Genomic DNA, 18,154 nt, shown 5'->3' with positions numbered 1-18,154 from the left:
AGGATTTCCAGGCAAGAACACTGGAGCGGGTTGCCATTTCCTTCTCCAGTGCATGAAAGTGAAAACTGAAAGTGAAGTCATTCAGTCCTGTCCGACCCTCAGTGACCCCATGGACTGCAGCCTTCCAGGCTCCTCCGTCCATGGGATTTTCCAGGCAAGAGTACTGGAGTGGGGTGCCATTGATCAGTCACTCAGTCAATGGCCAACTCTTTGCAACCCCATGGAGTGCAGCATGCCAGGCTTCTCTGTCCTCCACTGTCTCCTGGAGTTTGGCCAGATACATTGATGCTATCTAACCATCTGATCCTCTGCTGCCCCTTTCTTTTGCCTTCAGTCTTTCCCAGCATCAGAGTCTTGTCCAATGAGTTGACTCTTTGCATCAGATGGCCAAAATTATTAGAGCTTTAGCATCAGTCCTTTCAGTTACTATTCAGAGTTGATTTTCTTTAGGATTGACTGATTTGACCTCCTTATAGTCCAAGGGACTCTCAAGAGTCTTCTCCTGCACCACAGTTCAAAAGCATCAGTTCTTCAATGCTTAGCCTTCTTTATGGTCCATGTCTCATGTCTGTACATGACTACTGGAAAAACCATAGTTTTGACTATATGGACCTTTGTTGGCAAAGTGATTCTCTACTTTTGAATACACTGTCTAGGTTTGTCATTGCTTTTCTTCCACGGAGCAAAGATATTTTAATTTCAGGGCTTCAGTCACCATCCACAGTGATTTTGGAGCCCAAGAAAATAAAATCTATCATTGCTTCCACTTTTCCCCCTTCTATTTGCCAAGAAATGATGGGACTAGATGCCATGATCTTAGTTTTTTTAACGTTTGAGTTTCAAGTCAGCTTTTTCACTCTCTTTAACCCTCATTAAGAGGCTCTTTAGTTCCTCTTCACCTTTTTACCGTTAGAGTGGTATCATCTGCATATCTGAGGTTATTTCTCCCAGCAACCTTGATTTCTTAAGACAGTCCAGATCAAACAATATGACTGTTGTTTTTCCTTTTTCAGTGAAATTGCTAACATTCTCTGTTTCTACAGTGTCTATATAGTAATTTAAAATTATTAGCTTAATTTTATTAAGCTAATAATTTTAAGTTCAGTTCAGTTCAGTCGCTTAGTTGTGTCCGACTCTGCGACCCCATGAATCGCAGCATGCTAGGCCTCCCTGTCCATCACCAACTCCCGGAGTTCACTGACTCACGTCCATCGAGTCAGTGATGCCATCCAGCCATCTCATCCTCTGTCGTCCCCTTCTCCTCCTGCCCCCAATCCCTCCCAGCATCAGAGTCTTTTCCAATGAGTCAACTCTTCACATGAGGTGGCCAGAGTACTGGAGTTGCAGCTTTAGCATCATTCCTTCCAAAGAAATCCCAGGGCTGATCTCCTTCAGAATGCACTGGTTGGATCTCCTTGCAGTCCAAGGGACTCACAAGAGTTTTCTCCAACACCACAGTTCAAAAGCATCAATTCTTTGGCGCTCAGCCTTCTTCACAGTCCAACTCTCATAGTAACTGAAAAAATATATATATTAGTATATAGTAACTCAAAATTTTAAGTTAATAGTAATAGTTAAAATTATTATTGGTAATCGGTGTTTTTTCTGCAGTCTTATTTTTTGTTCCTCCTAAAAGCTAAAAACTTAATGGATTTGTATATTCATGATGACTATATTTTAGGTCCACTGAGAATTGTCTTTATAACCAGCTATTTCTTAATAGTGTTTATTTCCCCTCAACGCACATTTTCATTTGAAAACACTTTACCTTTTGACTACCATTATCTTATGTTTGCAACATAGCTTATTTCATAGTCTTCTTTATACTTAATAATCTCTTAGTTATCTTTTTATAAGTCATTCTTCATATTTGCTCAGTTCACCCATCTCTCCTATATATGTGCTTTCCTCTGTTCCTCCAAAGATAAGTCTGGGATTCGATGTCTGGGAATAGGTGCCAGGTGCCTCTAACAAACATGGAGAGATTACAGGTCACTGTTTATACTCTGTCACTTAATCTCTTGCCTCTCGGCCATTTAGATTTTGAAACATCTTTCCAGGAGGTTGGGGTGGCTCCTGGTAAAACTTGAATCAGTTCTTTGTTCCAGAGATTCTAGCAAAATATAGAAGTATCACCTTTGGCTGCATACATTTATGGTAAAAGTGGCAGTGCCAGGTTCAGGAAATGGATGTGCTGAAAAGTGGATGCTGTGTACTAGGAATGTAAGAAAAGTGATACAAAGGTAAATACTCAGAGAGGGGTTCTTTGTTTACGTGGATTCATGATTTCAGAGCTTTGTGGGAAAGTGATAGGGGTGTAAAACTCATTTAGATTCAGGAGAAGTATAGAGTAGTCTTTAGTGTTGGGACTTTGGAAAGAAGGAGTGAGATGGAATTTTATTAATCATGGGACCTGGGGAAAATCATTTCTTGGCTTCGGATCACCCAATAAAAAAAGTAGAAAATGGTCTTATAGCCATTTGACAAGTGAGAAAAAATGGACTTTTATAATCTCTTACATTTAGAAAGCATTCAGTAGGGCTTCCCTGGTGGCTCAGTGGTAAAGAGCCAATGCAGGGGTGTGGGCTCAATCCCTGGTCCAGGAAGATCCCACATGCCTCTGAGCAACTAAGTCTGTGTGCCACAACTACTGAGCCAGCACTCTGGAGCCCTCGAGCTACAGGTGATGGAGCCCAAGTGCCCTAGAGTGCGTGCTCTATGGGAAGCCGCCACAGTGAGAAGCCCGTGCACCACAGCAAAGAGGAGCCCCCACTCAGAGTAGCTCAAAGCACCATAACAAAGCGTAGCTCACCACAATTAGAGAAAGCCTGTGTGCAGCAAGAAGACCCAGTGCAGCCATAAAAATTCAGTAAATGGTAGCTTTTACTTCTAGCTGACCTCTGGGCTGAAGGAAAAAGAAACAATCTAAGTCCTAGGTGATGTAATCAGGGTTCTGAAGAAGTGTGACAATCAGGAGACCCTAAAAATAGAAACAGATCTCGAATGAATGTAAGACATGGATTTATCATGCTAGGCTGCAGCAGTAATGCTGGAAACACCCACTTGGGATCAGTTCAAGATGAACCTGATCATAAGGGAGAAGGCAAATTATACTTCACAAGGCAAGAACAAAGATTTTACCAGGAGACTAAAAAGTATTTCTCAGCAAAATTATGAAGAATTGGTTAAGGTGAAATGTCCGAGAATGCCAGTAAATACAAAAAACGGGGACCCTAGGAGCAAGACCATGAATTATATGGAAAGAGAAATTTAAAGAGTTGGGAGTAAATCCCAGTAATAGGCAGGACAGCTTCACCAGAGCAACAGTGTTTTCTTTGTAGTTTGTGTCAGTTTTGATTGCTGGGATTGTGAGAGACATTTATTGGGTTCCTATATCCCAGTATTACGCTGGACATTGAAAATGTAACTGTAATCTAAGTAGGCAGAGTCTAGTTTTCCTTCAAATTGCTCATAGTAAAGTGGACCATCCTATAGAGTAAAAGTTAGGCAGGTGGCAGGAATAATAATAGGAAGCAAGAGATACCATGTGATACCCAGTGGCATAATCTAGACTGGCAGGTCATTTTTTGCTAAACCCAGCCTCTACTCTCTGACAAGACAGTAGACCCTAAAACCTTGAAGGACAGAGAAGGGATGTGTCTGTTTGAGTTAAAAGTCCATTCTCTAAGGTATAAATATTTACTAACCAATACCACAGTTCTTGGATGCACTCTCAAAAACGCTCTAAGGTATAAATATTTACTAACTAATACCATAGTACTTAGATGCACTCTCAAAAATGACAGAATGATCTCTGTTCATTTCCAAGGCAAACCATTCAATATCACAGTAATCCAAGTCTATGCCCCAACCAGTAACGCTGAAGAAACTGAAGTTGAATGGTTCTATGAAGAGCTACAAAACCTTTTAGAACACCCAAAAAAGATGTCCTTTTCATTATAGAGGACTGGAATGAAAAAGTAGGAAGTCAAGAAACACCTGGAGTAACAGGCAAATTTGGCCTTGGAATGTGGAATGAAGCAGGGCAAAGACTAATAGAGTTTTGCCAAGAAAATGCACTGGTCATAGCAAACACCCTCTTCCAACAACACAAGAGAAGACTCTACACATGGACATCACCAGATGGTCAACACCAAAATCAGATTGATTATATTCTTTGCAGCCAAAGATGGAGAAACTCTATACAGTCAACAAAAACAAGACCAGGAGCTGACTGTGGCTTAGATGGTGAACTCCTTATTACCAAATTCAGACTCAAATTGAAGAAAGTAGGGAAAACCGCTAGACCATTCAGGTATGACCTAAATCAAATCCCTTATGATTATACAGTGGAAGTGAGAAATAGATTTAAGGGCCTAGATTTGATAGATAGAGTGCCTGACGAACTATGGAATGAGGTGCGTTGACGTACAGGAGACAGGGATCAAGACCATCCCCATGGAAAAGAAATGCAAAAAAGCAAAATGGCTGTCTGGGGAGGCCTTACAAATAGCTGTGAAAAGAAGAGAGGTGAAAAGCAAAGGAGAAAAGGAAAGATATAAGCATCTGAATGCAGAGTTCCAAAGAATAGCAAGAAGAGATCACTGCCTTCTTCAGTGATCAATGCAAAGAAATAGAGGAAAAGAACAGAATGGGAAAGACTAGAGATCTCTTCAAGAAAATTAGAGATATCAAGGGAACATTTCATGCAAAGATGGGCTTGATAAAGGACAGAAATGGTATGGACCTAACAGAAGCAGAAGATATTAAGAAGAGGTGGCAAGAATACACAGAAGAACTGTACAGAGAGGATCTTCACGACCTGGATAATCACGATGGTGTGATCACTTACCTAGAGCCAGACATCCTGGTATGTGAAGTCAAGTGGACCTTAGAAAGCATCACTATGAACAAAGCTAGTGGAGGTGATGGAATTCCAGTTGAGCTGTTTCAAATCCTGAAAGATGATGCTGTGAAAGTGCTGCACTCAATATGCCAGGAAATTTGGAAAACTCAGCAGTGGCCACAGGACTGGAAAAGGTCAGTTTTCATTCCAGTCCCAAAGAAAGGCAATGCTAAAGAATGCTCAAACTACTGCACAATTGCACTCATCTCACAGGCTAGTAAAGTAATGCTCAAAATTCTCCAAGCCAGGCTTCAGCAATATGTGAACTGTGAACTTCCTGATGTTCAAGCTGGTTTTAGAAAAGGCAGAGGGACCAGAGATCAAATTGCCAACATCCACTGGATCATGGAAAAAGCAAGAGAGTTCCAGAAAAACATCTATTTCTGCTTTATGGACTATGCCAAAGCCTTTGACTGTGTGGATTACAATAAACTGTGGAAAATTCTGAGAGAGATGGGAATACCAGACCACCTGACCTTCCTCTTGAGAAATCTATATGCAGGTCAGAAAGCAACAGTTAGAACTGGACATGGAACAACAGACTGGTTCCTAATAGGAAAAGGAGTACGTCAAGGCTGTATATTGTCACCCTGCTTGTTTAACTTATATGCAGAGTACATCATGAGAAATGCTGGGCTGGAAGAAACACAAGCTGGAATCAAGATTGCCGGGAGAAATATAAATAACCTCAGATATGCAGATGACACCACCCTTATGGCAGAAAGTGAAGAGGAGCGAAAAAGCCTCTTGATGAAAGTGAAAGAGGAGAGTGAAAAAGTTGGCTTAAAGCTCAACATTCAGAAAACGAAGATCATGGCATGCGGTCCCATCACTTCATGGGAAATAGATGGGGAGACAGTGGAAACAGTGTCAGACTTTATTTTTTTGGGCTCCAAAATCTCTGCAGATGGTGACTGCAGCCGTGAAATTAAAAGACGCTTACTCCTTGGAAGAAAAGTTATGACCAACCTAGATAGCATATTCAAAAGCAGAGACGTTACTTTGCCGACTAAGGTCCGTCTAGTCAAGGCTGTGGTTTTTCCTGTGGTCATGTATGGATGTGAGAGTTGGACTGTGAAGAAGGCTGAGCGCCAAAGAGTTGATGCTTTTGAACTGTGGTGTTGGAGAAGACTCTTGAGAGTCCCTTGGACTGCAAGGAGATCCAACCAGTGCATTCTGAAGGAGATCAGCCCTGGGATTTCTTTGAAGGGACTGATGCTAAAGCTGAAGCTCCAGTACTTTGGCCACCTCACGCGAAGAGTTGACTCATTGGAAAAGAGTCTGATGCTGGGAGGGATTGGGGGCAGGAGGAGAAGGGGATGACCGAGGATGAGATGGCTGGATGGCATCACGGACTCGATGGACGTGAGTCTGTGTGAACTCCAGGAGATTGTGATGGACAGGGAGGCCTGGCGTGCTGTGATTCATGGCATCGCCAAGAGTCGGACCCGACTGAGCAACTGAACTGAACTGAACCATAGTTCTAAAAATGGATCCAGATGGTCAAAGTTTACTCTTCTCTACACATGGCCACACCTGACTGGAAAAACATTATCCTTACAGAGGGAAAGAGTTACATTTTAAGTAATTAATTAATTAATTTGGCTCTCGGGTCTAAATCGTTGTTAATGTGTCATGTGAGAGCTTTCAGTGCATCACCTCACACCAGCTGTCGTGTGTGAGTTTAGTTGCTCCATGGCATGTAGTATCTTTATTTCCCCAACCAGGGATCAAACCCACATCCCTTGCATTGCAGGGTAGATTTTTTACCACTAGAGCCACCAGGGAAGTCCCAGAGAGTTACATTTTTCAGATTTTATTTTTCTTTTTAAAAGCTAATAAAACTCCACTATTAATGTAAACCGGTACAATGTATCCATCAGTTTTGCTTTAAGGCTTCACATTCTTTTTTCCTTTTCTAGATGATTGAAAATAATCTAGCTGTCCCTTAACTTTTAACATAAATTTTTATTTTTCAAAATAAAGGCTACCATTTGTACACAATACCTAACCTAAGATTGTATCTGAACCTGACGATGGACAGATGAAGCAGGACAATCATAGAGAGTAATCATACTGGATGTTAAAGAGTTGACAAGTTATCAAGATTCCATGACACTTAAGAATCTTTTGTTTTTTAAATTTATTTCTAGGCAGAATGGCTAATGCAGATCTGGTGAAGTATGGTTTGGCTGATGTGGTGGAAAATCCTGGTATTATCACTGATATAGGGATGAAGGCAGTCAATGAAGTTTTCTCCTGTATCAAATATCTGGCAATTTATAATTGCCCCCATCTACATAACCCATATAATTGGATCTCAGGTACTATATCTTAAGTACAGGTATATTTTATTGGTGTCAAAATAATACATATCTTTGTTTTCTGTATGGCATTAATTAACATTCCTCATGCAAAATGTTGATTTTTATATAGATTGTTCATAGAAGCTCTGGGAGCCTTTGATAACTGAGTTGGAAATACTTTCAACGCCTCTTTGAACTTTTGAAATTCTTTGCCTAGAAATTTGCACTTGTCGAGATTATAGATTCAGTCACAATAATTGTTACATGTTTTTCTTTGGGCCGGGCATGTAAAATTATGCTTAGGAATTGTTGCCTGGGATATTATGGTTGTTTTCTCTGCGTTACCTTAAAATGGCATATCATCTGAACAGACAAAGTAGGTATGTATGTATTTTTAAAACTTCAATTAAGAGACATACTAAATATGTAGTGAAATTTTCTATTACCTTAAAATTTTAGGCTACTTCAGATGATATCTGCCTGCCTGATCCCTTGGGTACAGAAGTGTGACTTTTGCTCTTGGTATTTTTCCTTATGAGAGGAGTTTTATTCCACTCCCCGCCCCTCACAAGAGAGTAATGCTATTTATTTTTTTTTAAGGCACTTCTTAAATACCTAAATTCGCAAGCCTTTAATAAAGTCAGAGCTAGAGACTTTTCATTTTGACATCCTCATACCAAACCAGGCCCTCTCAGTGACAGCTGCAAACCAACAGTGGCAGCTCTCGGAGCCATCACACACGGATACTACAGCTCCACACAAAACCCACCTCCAGACCTACTGCAGGGCTCCTGAGCCTCTGCTAAGATCACTCATTAGAATGGCCATGTCTCACCCATGAGAAGAGACGTTCTACCCCTTGCCCAGCTGCACCAGGAAGCTATTGGAAAGTACAAACTTTAGATTGTAGCCGGCATAGATCACTTTTAAAAAATAACATTTATTGGGTTTTGGTTTGTTTGTTTTCTTAAATACAGAAGAGTATAAAGAAGAAAATAAAAAATGGCCTATAATCCCATCACTCAGAACTCCTGTTAACACTTAAAAACTAAAAGTAATACATGCACTTGATAAACAGTATCAAACAGTACAGAAAGGTACAAAATGAAAGGCCTCCTCTTCTCAAAGGTAACCACCATCAATGGTTTCTTGTATATTCTTCTGGACAGGTTATTTTGTGCATTTGCAGCCTATACATGTATAGCATTTAAAAATGATTTATGTATACAGAAGGACCTTACTATGTATATACATTGTCCTGTAACTTGTATTTTGCACTGAGAATATTTTGGAGAGCTCTCCATATTAGCAAGCTTATTCAGTTCTTCATTCTTTTAGTAGCTGCATAATGTTTTATTAAAGGAATACACCAACATTTCTTTTAGCTAGTGTCCTGTTGTTAAATAGGCATGTAGGTTTTAAGTGAATCACATTTAAACGAAGACAGACTTACTTTCAAGTTAACGATTTCCAATCCATCTGATTCTCGTAAAATTGGGTAAGGAGACATCATAGTTTAGAATCATTAAGTGGTAGAGATCATGAAATAAGATAAAATTTACACAAAGAAAATGGGTTTGAAAGTCTTTGTGACCTATGGCAAAATTCATGAGTAATGGAGAAAGTGTTGGTTACATATTTTCTCTGGCCATGTCATTTTTTCAACAGACCACTCAAGGTGGACTCGATTGGTTGATATCAACTTAGTGCGTTGCCATGCTTTGAAGCTGGACTCCTTCGGCCAGTTTATTGAATTGTTGCCCAGCCTGGAGTTTATTTCACTGGACCAAATGTTTCGTGAACCACCCAAAGTAAGTCACATTTGAGAGTTTTGTAATCAAGAAAACAACCTAAGTAATTTTTTTCCCTAATGATATGCCTTTACAAATGATATAATATGACTTTTTACTGCCAGCCTCAGTGAAGGAAGGCATAAAGGTTATAATAATGGATGGCTGTATGTTCTTGTGAGTGAGTACTAAGGGGTTTCCAGATAAAGAAAAAAGTAAGTGGAAAGCTGTCTCCATCAGGTTTATAAAGTTAAGGTAAGAGCAAAGGTGGAAATCTGAGCTAAAGCAAAAATTATTACCTAGAGTAGTTAGTTGAAAGATTAGATCTCTAATTAGGAACCCAAAATATAAGTAAGGATTAGGAACTTATTTTGGATGTTTTCTTTTGCTGCTACTATTTCTATTCAGTTGGATATCTGGGGAAATCTGAAGTTGCCCAGTTGTACAAAATGTTATTTTAAAACTTCTTAATGTATATAGAATCTTAACTTATTGTAATAGAAACTTAATGTTTCAATGAATTAGGTTCTCTCTTGTCAATTCTTAATGGTTATACCCTCACTGTTGAAGCAGTGCCATATAGTAGGGAAAGTTCAGCGGTGCTCTATAGTAGGGAAAGCTCAGGGCTTGAGGACAAATGATTGGGTCTCAAGTCTCAGCTGTCCCACATACTGGTCATGCACTGTTGGGCAGATCCCTTCCCATTGTGCATGTCATCGTCTGTAAATCAAGACTAATAACTTTGTCTTGCTTGAGGTGTTGTGGGTCTTAAATGAGGTTCTTTATGAATAGGTGAAAGTATTTCATAAAGTGCTATATAAGTATTCTATGTAAAGATGAAATGAAGGAGTATTAAAACTGTAGTGTTTTATTCTAATCCAAATTAATAAGCATGTGGTTTCGTCTTGCTTCAGGGCTGTGCTCGGGTTGGTCTGAGTGCAGGCACAGGAATTGGGGTTTCCTCAGCCCTTGTTAGCAATCAGAACTCCAACAATGACAATGATAATAATGCCCAGAATAATGCCAACATCCACGACAACAATCACCATCACCCAGATGACTCAGATGAGGAGAATGACTTCCGGCAAGACTTGCAGCCAGGAGAGCAGCAGTTTGCAGCCGACGGTAACCCAGATCTTTTGTGAGCTCCAGATAGAGATGATTTTTCCTTTGGGTCCTGTTTCTCTGACTCTTCTGTTTCCTTCTCCCCCATTTCAGTTTGTCACTTTACACATTGGGGAACCTTGCTACCAAAGCAGCTGGTGGGTGGATGGAGTCTGCCTGTCTGCTTGCTTGTTTCAAAGTTGTTTTTGTGATGTCTCTTGTCCATAGAATCTATTGGAGGTACTTACAGAAAGGGAAGGACTCAGATGCCATGAGAATTATGGTGCAGTGAGCCTTAGAAGCCTGGCTAAATGGAGATTTAGCTGTCAGGATTTGGGTGAAGAAGCATCTTTCAGTATCTTGCTAAACAATAGATACTCTCTCTCACCATTGAACTTGAGTGTGGAGACAATTTTTGGATGTACCAGGAATTGGAAAAATGAACACCAGCCATGTGCTAGACATTATGTTGGAAACCCTTCACATACCTCTAGCCATTAAGTCTTCAAAACCACCCAGAAAATTAAGCACATGAGCTAATAAGGACCTATGGGATTTCACTTATGTAACTATCCATCCAGTTCTTTGATACTGACTGAACTCCTGCTCTCTGCCACCCCATGTGTGGTTAGGCTTCATCCGCCCATATTAATGAGTGAGAATGGAGTGAAATTGTTTCCTTACAGATGTTCCAGTTTCTCAGTTGACACTTAAGAACTGGAAAAAGAATCTTTTTTAGCCACTTTTTTGGTTGCTGCCCCTTATTCTCTTGGACAGAGTAATTAATGAAAATAGGGTGCCCTGGTGTGTTCATTACTTTCATAACGAAAGTATTCTGTGTATAATTTCCTTTAAGATCACTCTGTATATGCAGGTCCCGACCTAAGAATCATGTGTAGGCATTGTCTTCACTTCCCTACCCTACATGTTCTTCTCTCTATAGAGAACGCTCCATTTTGGCTCTTGGCAAAGTCACCAGTGGCTCTTGTATAAAGGCTAGTGATCTTTTTTCCACTTGCATCTTCTCTGACATCTCATCTCAGCTGCACTGGTCACTGTTGTCCACTTCTGTCTTCCTGAGGTATTTGTTTCTCTTGGCCCTTCTGAAACCATTTTCCTGATTTGTCCTCCTATCTCACTGGACAATGCCTCCTCAGGTTCCTTCACTTGTACCACCTCCTGTCCTCCACTCTTGTCCTTCTCTTCCTTTTTCTTTCTACAAGCTTATCCAGTCTCATGGCTTCAGTGCCAACTATATACAATTGAATTCTAAACCTTTATTTTCAGCTTTGATATTTCTGTTTTTTAAAGTAATTGCAGTTATATCCAACTTCATACTTCTGATTTCCACAGGAGTACTTTTAGGCATTTCAAACTTCTGGCTAAATCTCTCCTAAAACACACAAAAAAAGTGCAGAGCCAGCAAGTGCTAGGGGTTAAGGAGTGGAGTGTGGGGTCCGCTGTTGTTTCTTTGCCTTCTTGTCCTTGTGTGCCATCACAAAGATCTGGACTTCAGAGAACACTGACCATCTGTAGAAAACTGGGGCAGCACTTGAAGTGCAGCACTCCCCAAATCCTACGAACCCAGTTGTGTTTGGAGTTGATGTACTAGACAGAGTATAGAATCCACTAGAAAGTTACGTGGCCATTGGCTTCTTGGTATAGAGTAGGGGATGCCTTTCATTGTTAAGTCATATATTGATGCAGCATGAACCAAAACATATGCAAGAATACTGCATTCTATTTAAGAACAATGAAACTTAAGTCTACTAACATTTGAAATTAAGGTTCAATAGATACGAGATATAATTACAAAACAAATTACTTGAGGTACCAAATTTGTCAAATGTGTTATCTTCAAATGCTGAGAAGTTGAGGAGTTGTGACAAAAATGCCAAGATTGAGGAACTCAACAGCCTCAACAAGAGGAAACCTAAGAATATCAAAGATGGTGGCAGGATTTTAGAGAAGTGAATATTGGCATGAAACATTAGGCTCCATGGGTCTTTCCAACTTCATGCTATATTTATGTGTATTTATTATTACCCACATGTCAGGTTAATTCTTTTAAATAAAAAATAAGGACATGGGGAATTCCCTGGCCGTCTAGTGGTTAGGACTCAGCGCTTTCACTGCCATGGCCCAGGTTCCATCCTTGGATGGCACCCACAAGCCACAAGACACAACCAAAGAAAAAAGACCTGGAGAAAGGGCATGTGACTGTTGATCAAAACTAGAAGTACAAAGAATTCAAGTAAAAGAAACAACAGGAAAAAAAAAAAAAAAAACAAAGAGGGGAAAAAAAACATAGATTGGGATTAAAAAAAAACATAAATAGGGATTAAAAATAAAAGGGATCATGAGGAATGAATGTTAGTTGAAATGACTAATATTAATGCTTGTACTCCTTAAATACCAACATAACAATATTTTAAACATTAGTTTGAAATTGATATTCACATGTTGACTTTACTTACTGTAGAATTTTAGAACTTTTCATGAATGAACTTTTGGATTAGTGCTAGAATGAAGTAGATTCACTCACTCTGTTGCCTTGTTGTATTTAACTTAATCAGCTTGCATGAAATAATTGCCTGTCAAAGAAGGGCATTGTAAAATTTTAAAGGCCATTTAATTTATATAAGTGTCTTTGCTAATAAACCACTGAAATAAAATATGTTTTTTTTTTAGTGAAAATTATGAAAGTAATAGATGACTCCAACAAAAATATGTTTTCATTGTTATACAGAGTACTGTTTAATTTACCAAGATTCAATAATTTGGTTACAGATATTATCTTAGATTTGCACTTCCAAAACTGTTAAACAGATTTAGAATGCTTTATTGTGAACTACTTAGCTTCCCTGGTGGCTCAGAGGATAAAGTGTCTGCCTGCAATGCAGGAGACCCGGGTTCAATCCCTGGGTTGGGAAGATCCCCTGGAGAAGGAAATGGCAACCCACTCCAGTATTCTTGCCTGGAGAATCCCATGGACAGAGGAGCCTGGCTGGCAAAGATATCTGTTGAGATATTATCCTTTCTTTTTTTTAAAAAATTATTTATTTTAATTGGAAGCTAATTACATTACAGTATTGTAGTGGTTTTTGCCATACATTGACATGACTCAGTCATGGGTGTACATGTGTCCCCCATCCTGAACCCGCCTCCCTCCCTCCCCATCCCATCCCTCAGGGTTGTCCCAGTGCACCGGCATTGAGTGCCCTGTTTCATGTATCGAACTTGAACTGGTGATCTATTTCACATATGGAAATAGACATGCTTCAGTGCTGTTCTCTCAAATCATCCCACCCTCGGCTTCTCCCACAGACTCCAAAAGTCTGTTCTTTATATCTGTGACTCTTTTGCTGTCTCGCATATAGGGTCATTGTTACCATCTTTCTAAACTCCATTTATATGCATTAGTATACTGTGTTGTTGTTTTTCTTTCTGACTTAATTCTGTATAATAGGCTCCAGTTTCATCCACCTCATTAGAACTGATTCAAATGTGTTCTTTTTAATAGCTGAGTAATATCCCATTGTGTATATGTACCACAGCTTTCTTAACCATTCTCTGCCAGTGGACATCTAGGATGCTTCTATGTCCTAGCTATTGTAAACAGTGCTGCTATGAATATTGGGGTACATGTGTCTCTTTAAGTTCTGGTTTCCTCAGTGTGTATGCCCAGCAGTGGGATTGTTGAGTTGTATGGCAGTTCTGTTTCGTTTTTTAAGGAATCTCCACACTGTTCTCCATAGTGGCTGTACTAGTTTGCATTCCCACCAATAGTGTAAGAAGGTTCCCTTTTCTCTGCACCTTCTCCAGCATTTATTGTTTGTAGACTTTTTGATGGCAGCCATTCTCACCAGTGTGAGATGGTACCTCTTATGGTTTTGATTTGCGTTTTTCTGATAATGAGTGATGTTGAGCATCTTTTCATTTGTTGATTAGCCATCTACATGTCTTCTTTGGAGAAATGTCTGTTTGGTTCTTTGGCCCATTTTTTGATTGGGTCATTTATTTTTCTGTATTGAGCTGCATGAATGGCTTGTATATTTTTGAAATTAATTCTTTGTCAGTTGCTTGGTTCACTGTTATTTTCTCCCATTCTGAAGGCTGTCTTTTCATCTTGCTTATAGTTTCCTTCGTTGTGCAAAAGCTTTTACGTTTAATTAGGTCCTATTTGTTTATTTTTGCTTAAAAGGTGGATCATAGAGGATCCTGCTGTGATTTATGTCAGAGAGTGTTTTTCCTATGTTTTCCTCTAAGAGTTTCATAGTTTCTGGTCTTACATTTAGATCTTTAATCCATTTTGAGTTTATTTTTGTATATGGCTTTAGAAAGTGTTCTAGTTTCATTCTTTTACAAGTGGTTGACCAGTTTTCCCAGAACCATTAAAGAGATTGTTTTTATTCAATTGTCTATTCTTGCCTCCTTTGTCAAAGATAAGGTGTCCATAGGTGCATGTATTTATCTCTGGGCTTTCTATTTTGTTCCATTGATCTATATTTCTGTCTTTGTGCCAGTACCATACTGTCTTGATGACTGTAGCTTTGTAGTATAGTCTGAAGTCAGGCAAGTTGATTCCTCCAGTTGCATTCTTCTTTCTCAAGGTGGCTTTGGCTATTTGAAGTTTTCTGTATTTCCATACAAACTGTGAAATTACTTTTTCTAGTTCTGTGAAAAATACTGTTGGTATCTTGATAGGGATTGCATTGATCTATAGATTGTTTTGGGTTTATACTTATTTTCACTACGTTGATTCTTCTGATCCATCAACATGGTATATTTCTTCAACTATTTGTGTCATCTTTGATTTCTTTCATCAGTGTTTTATAGTTTTCTATATATAGGTCTTTTTTGTTTCTTTAGCTAGATTGATTCATTATTTTCCTCGCAATGGTGAATGGAATTGTTTCCTTAATTTCTCTTTCTGTTTTTTTCTGTTACTGTATAGGAATGCAAGGGATTTCTGTGTATTAATTTTATATCCTACAACTTTTCTATATTCATTGATTAGCTCTGGTAATTTTCTGGTGGTGTGTTTAGGGTTTTCTATGTAGAGGATAATGTCATCTGCAAAGAGAGTTTTACTTCTTCTTTTCCAATTTGGATTCCTCTTACTTCTTTTTCTTCTCTGATTGCTGTGGCTAAAACTTCCAAAACTATGTTGAATAGTAGTGGTGAGAGTGGGCACCCTTGTCTTGTTCCTGACTTTAGGGGGAATGCTTTCAGTTTTTCTCCATTGAGGATAATGTTTGCTGTGGTTTTATCATATATGGCTTTTACTATGTTGAGGTGTTTTCCTTCTGTGCCTGCTTTCTGGAGGGTTGTATCTGCATCTATTGAGATAATTAATCATATGGTTTATATCTTTCAATTTGTTGATGTGGTGTATCACATTGATTGATTTGTGAATATTGAAGAATCCTTGCATCCCTGGGATAAAGACCACTTGGTCATAATGTATGATCTTTTTAATATGTTGTTGGATTCTGTTTGCTAGAATTTTTTGAGATTTTGGATCTGCATTCATCAGTGATATTGGCCTGTAGTTTTCTTTTTTTGTGGCATCTTTGTCTGGTTTTGGTATTAGGGTGATGGTGGCCTCATAGAATGAGTTTGGCAGTTTACTTTCCTCTGCAGTTTTCTGGAAGAGTTTGAGTAGGATAGGTGTTAGCTCTTCTCTAAATTTTTGGTAGAATTCACCTGTGAAGCCATCTGGTCCTGGGCTTTTGTTTGTTGGAAGATTTTTGATTACAGTTTTGATTTCCATGCTTGTGATTGGTCTGTTAAGATTTTCTGTTTCTTCCTGGTTCAGTTTTGGAAGGTTATACTTTTCTAAGAATTCATCCATTTCTTCCAAGTTGTCCTTTTTATTGTCATGTGGTTGCTGATAGTAATCTCTTATGATCCTTTGTATTTGTGTTATCTGTTGTGATTTCTCCATTTTCATTTCTAATTTTGTTGATTTGATTCTTCTCCTTTTTTTTCTTGATGAATTTGGCTAATGGTTTGTCTATTTTATTTATCTTGTCAAAGAACCAGCTTTTAGTTTTGTTGATTTTTGCTATAGTCTCTTTTGTTTCTTTTGCATTTATTTCTGCCCTAATTTTTATTCTTTCTTTCTTTCTACTAACCCTGGGGTTCCTCATTTCTTCTTTTTCTAGTTTCTTTAGGTGTAAAGTTAGGTTATTTATTTGATTTTTCTCTTGTTTCTTGAGGTAAGCTTGTATTGCTATGAACCTTTTCCTTAGCACTGCTTTTACTGAATCCCATTGGTTTTGGGTTGCCGTGTTTTCATTTTCATTCGTTTCTATGCATATTTTGATTTCTTTTTTGATTTCTTCTATGATTTGTTGGTTATTCAGAAGCATGTTGTTTAGCCTCCATATGTTTGTAGTTTTAATAGTTTTTTCCTGTAGTTGACCTCTAATCTTACTGCATTGTGATCAGAAAAGATGCTTGAAATGATTTCAATGTCTTTGAATTTACCAGGGCTAGATTTATGGCCCAGGATGTGATCTATCCTGGAGAATGTTCCATGCGCACTTGAGAAGAAGGTGAAATTCATTGTTTGGGGGTGAAATGTCTTAGAGATATCAATTAGATCTAACTGTATCAATTAAAGTTTGTGTTTCCTTCCTAATTTCCTGTTTGGTTGATCTATCCATAGGTGTCAGTGGCATATTAAAGTCTCCCACTATTAATGTGTTAACTGTTAATTTCCCCTTTCATACTTGTTAACATTTGCCTTACATGTTGTGGTGCACCTATGTTGGGTGCATATATATTTATAATTGTTATATCTTCTCAGATTGATCCTTTCATCATTATGTAGTGTCCTTCTTTATCTCTTTTCATGGCCTTTATTTCAAAGTTTGTTTTATCTGATATGAGTATTACTACTCCTGCTTTCTTTTGGTCTCCATTTGCATGAAATATCTTTTTCCAGCCCTTCACTTTCAGTCTGTATGTGTCCCTTGTTTTGAGGTGGGTCTCTTGTAGACAGAATATATAGGGGTCTTGTTTTTGTATCTGTTCAGCCAGTCCTTGTCTTTTGGTTGGGGCATTCAGCCCATTTACATTTAAAGTTATTATTGATAAGTATGATTCCATTGCCATTTACTTTGTTGTTTTGGGTTCGAGTTTATAATAAACCTTTTCTGTGTTTGCTCTCTAGAGAAGATCCTTTAGCATTTGTTGAAGAGCTGGTTTGGTGGTGTTGAATTCTCTCAGCTTTTGCTTGTCTGTAAAGCTTTTGATTTCTCCTTCATATTTGAATGAGATCCTTGCTGAGTATAGTAATCTGGGTTGTAGATTTTTCTCTTTCATGACTTTAAGTATGTCCTGCCATTCCCTTCTGGCCTGAAGAGTTTCTATTGAAAGATCAGCTGCTACCCTTATGGGGATCCCCTTGTGTGTTATTTGTTGCTTTTCCCTTGCTGCTTTTAATATTTGCTCTTTGTGTTTGATCTTCGTTAATTTGATTAATATGTGTCTTGGGGTGTTTCACCTTAGGTTTATCCTGTTTGGGACACTCTGGGTTTCTTGGGCTTGGGTGGCTATTTCCTTCCCCATTTTAGGGAAATTTTCAACTATTATCTCCTCAAGTTTTTTCTCATACCCTTTCTTTTTGTCTTCTTCTCGGACATCTGATTGAATGTTAGGGTGTTTAACATTTTCCCAGAGGTCTCTGAGGTTGTCCTCATTTTTTTTAAGTCGTTTTCTTTTTTCCTCTCTGCTTCATTTATTTCCACCATTCTATCTTCCACCTCACTTATCCTATCTTCTGCCTCAGTTATTCTACTCTTTGTTCCCTCCAGAGTGCTTTTGATCTCAGTTATTGTATTATTCACTAATGATTGACTCTGTTATTTCTTCTAGGTCCTTAACATTTCTTGTATCTTCTCAATCCTTATCTCTAGTCTATTTATCTGTAACTCCATTTTGTTTTCAAGATTTGGGATCATCTTTACTATCATTATTCTGAATTCTTTTTCAGGTAGACTCCCTATTTCCTCTTTTGTTTGGTTTGGTGGGCATTT

General features: G+C 38.6%; 1 protein-coding gene across 7 annotated transcripts in view; it reads left to right on the top strand.

Annotated features, from left to right (window-relative positions):
* Positions 1 to 18,154, top strand: part of FBXO38 (F-box protein 38) — a 66,226-nt gene that overhangs the window by 25,009 nt on the left and 23,063 nt on the right. For all 7 annotated transcript variants that reach the window (XM_040239654.1, XM_040239653.1, XM_040239651.1 and 4 more), the window contains 3 exons: positions 7,060 to 7,230; positions 8,881 to 9,023; positions 9,917 to 10,127. In XM_040239654.1, coding sequence (XP_040095588.1) covers positions 7,060 to 7,230; positions 8,881 to 9,023; positions 9,917 to 10,127 — 525 coding nt within the window. The remainder of the gene's footprint in view (positions 1 to 7,059; positions 7,231 to 8,880; positions 9,024 to 9,916; positions 10,128 to 18,154) is intronic.

This window comes from Oryx dammah, unplaced genomic scaffold, assembly GCF_014754425.2.
Source record: "Oryx dammah isolate SB20612 unplaced genomic scaffold, SCBI_Odam_1.1 HiC_scaffold_5, whole genome shotgun sequence".
Lineage (NCBI taxonomy): Eukaryota > Metazoa > Chordata > Mammalia > Artiodactyla > Bovidae > Oryx > Oryx dammah.
The sequence above is the reverse complement of the archived record's forward strand: the minus strand, read 5'-3'. Positions and strand labels throughout refer to the sequence as shown.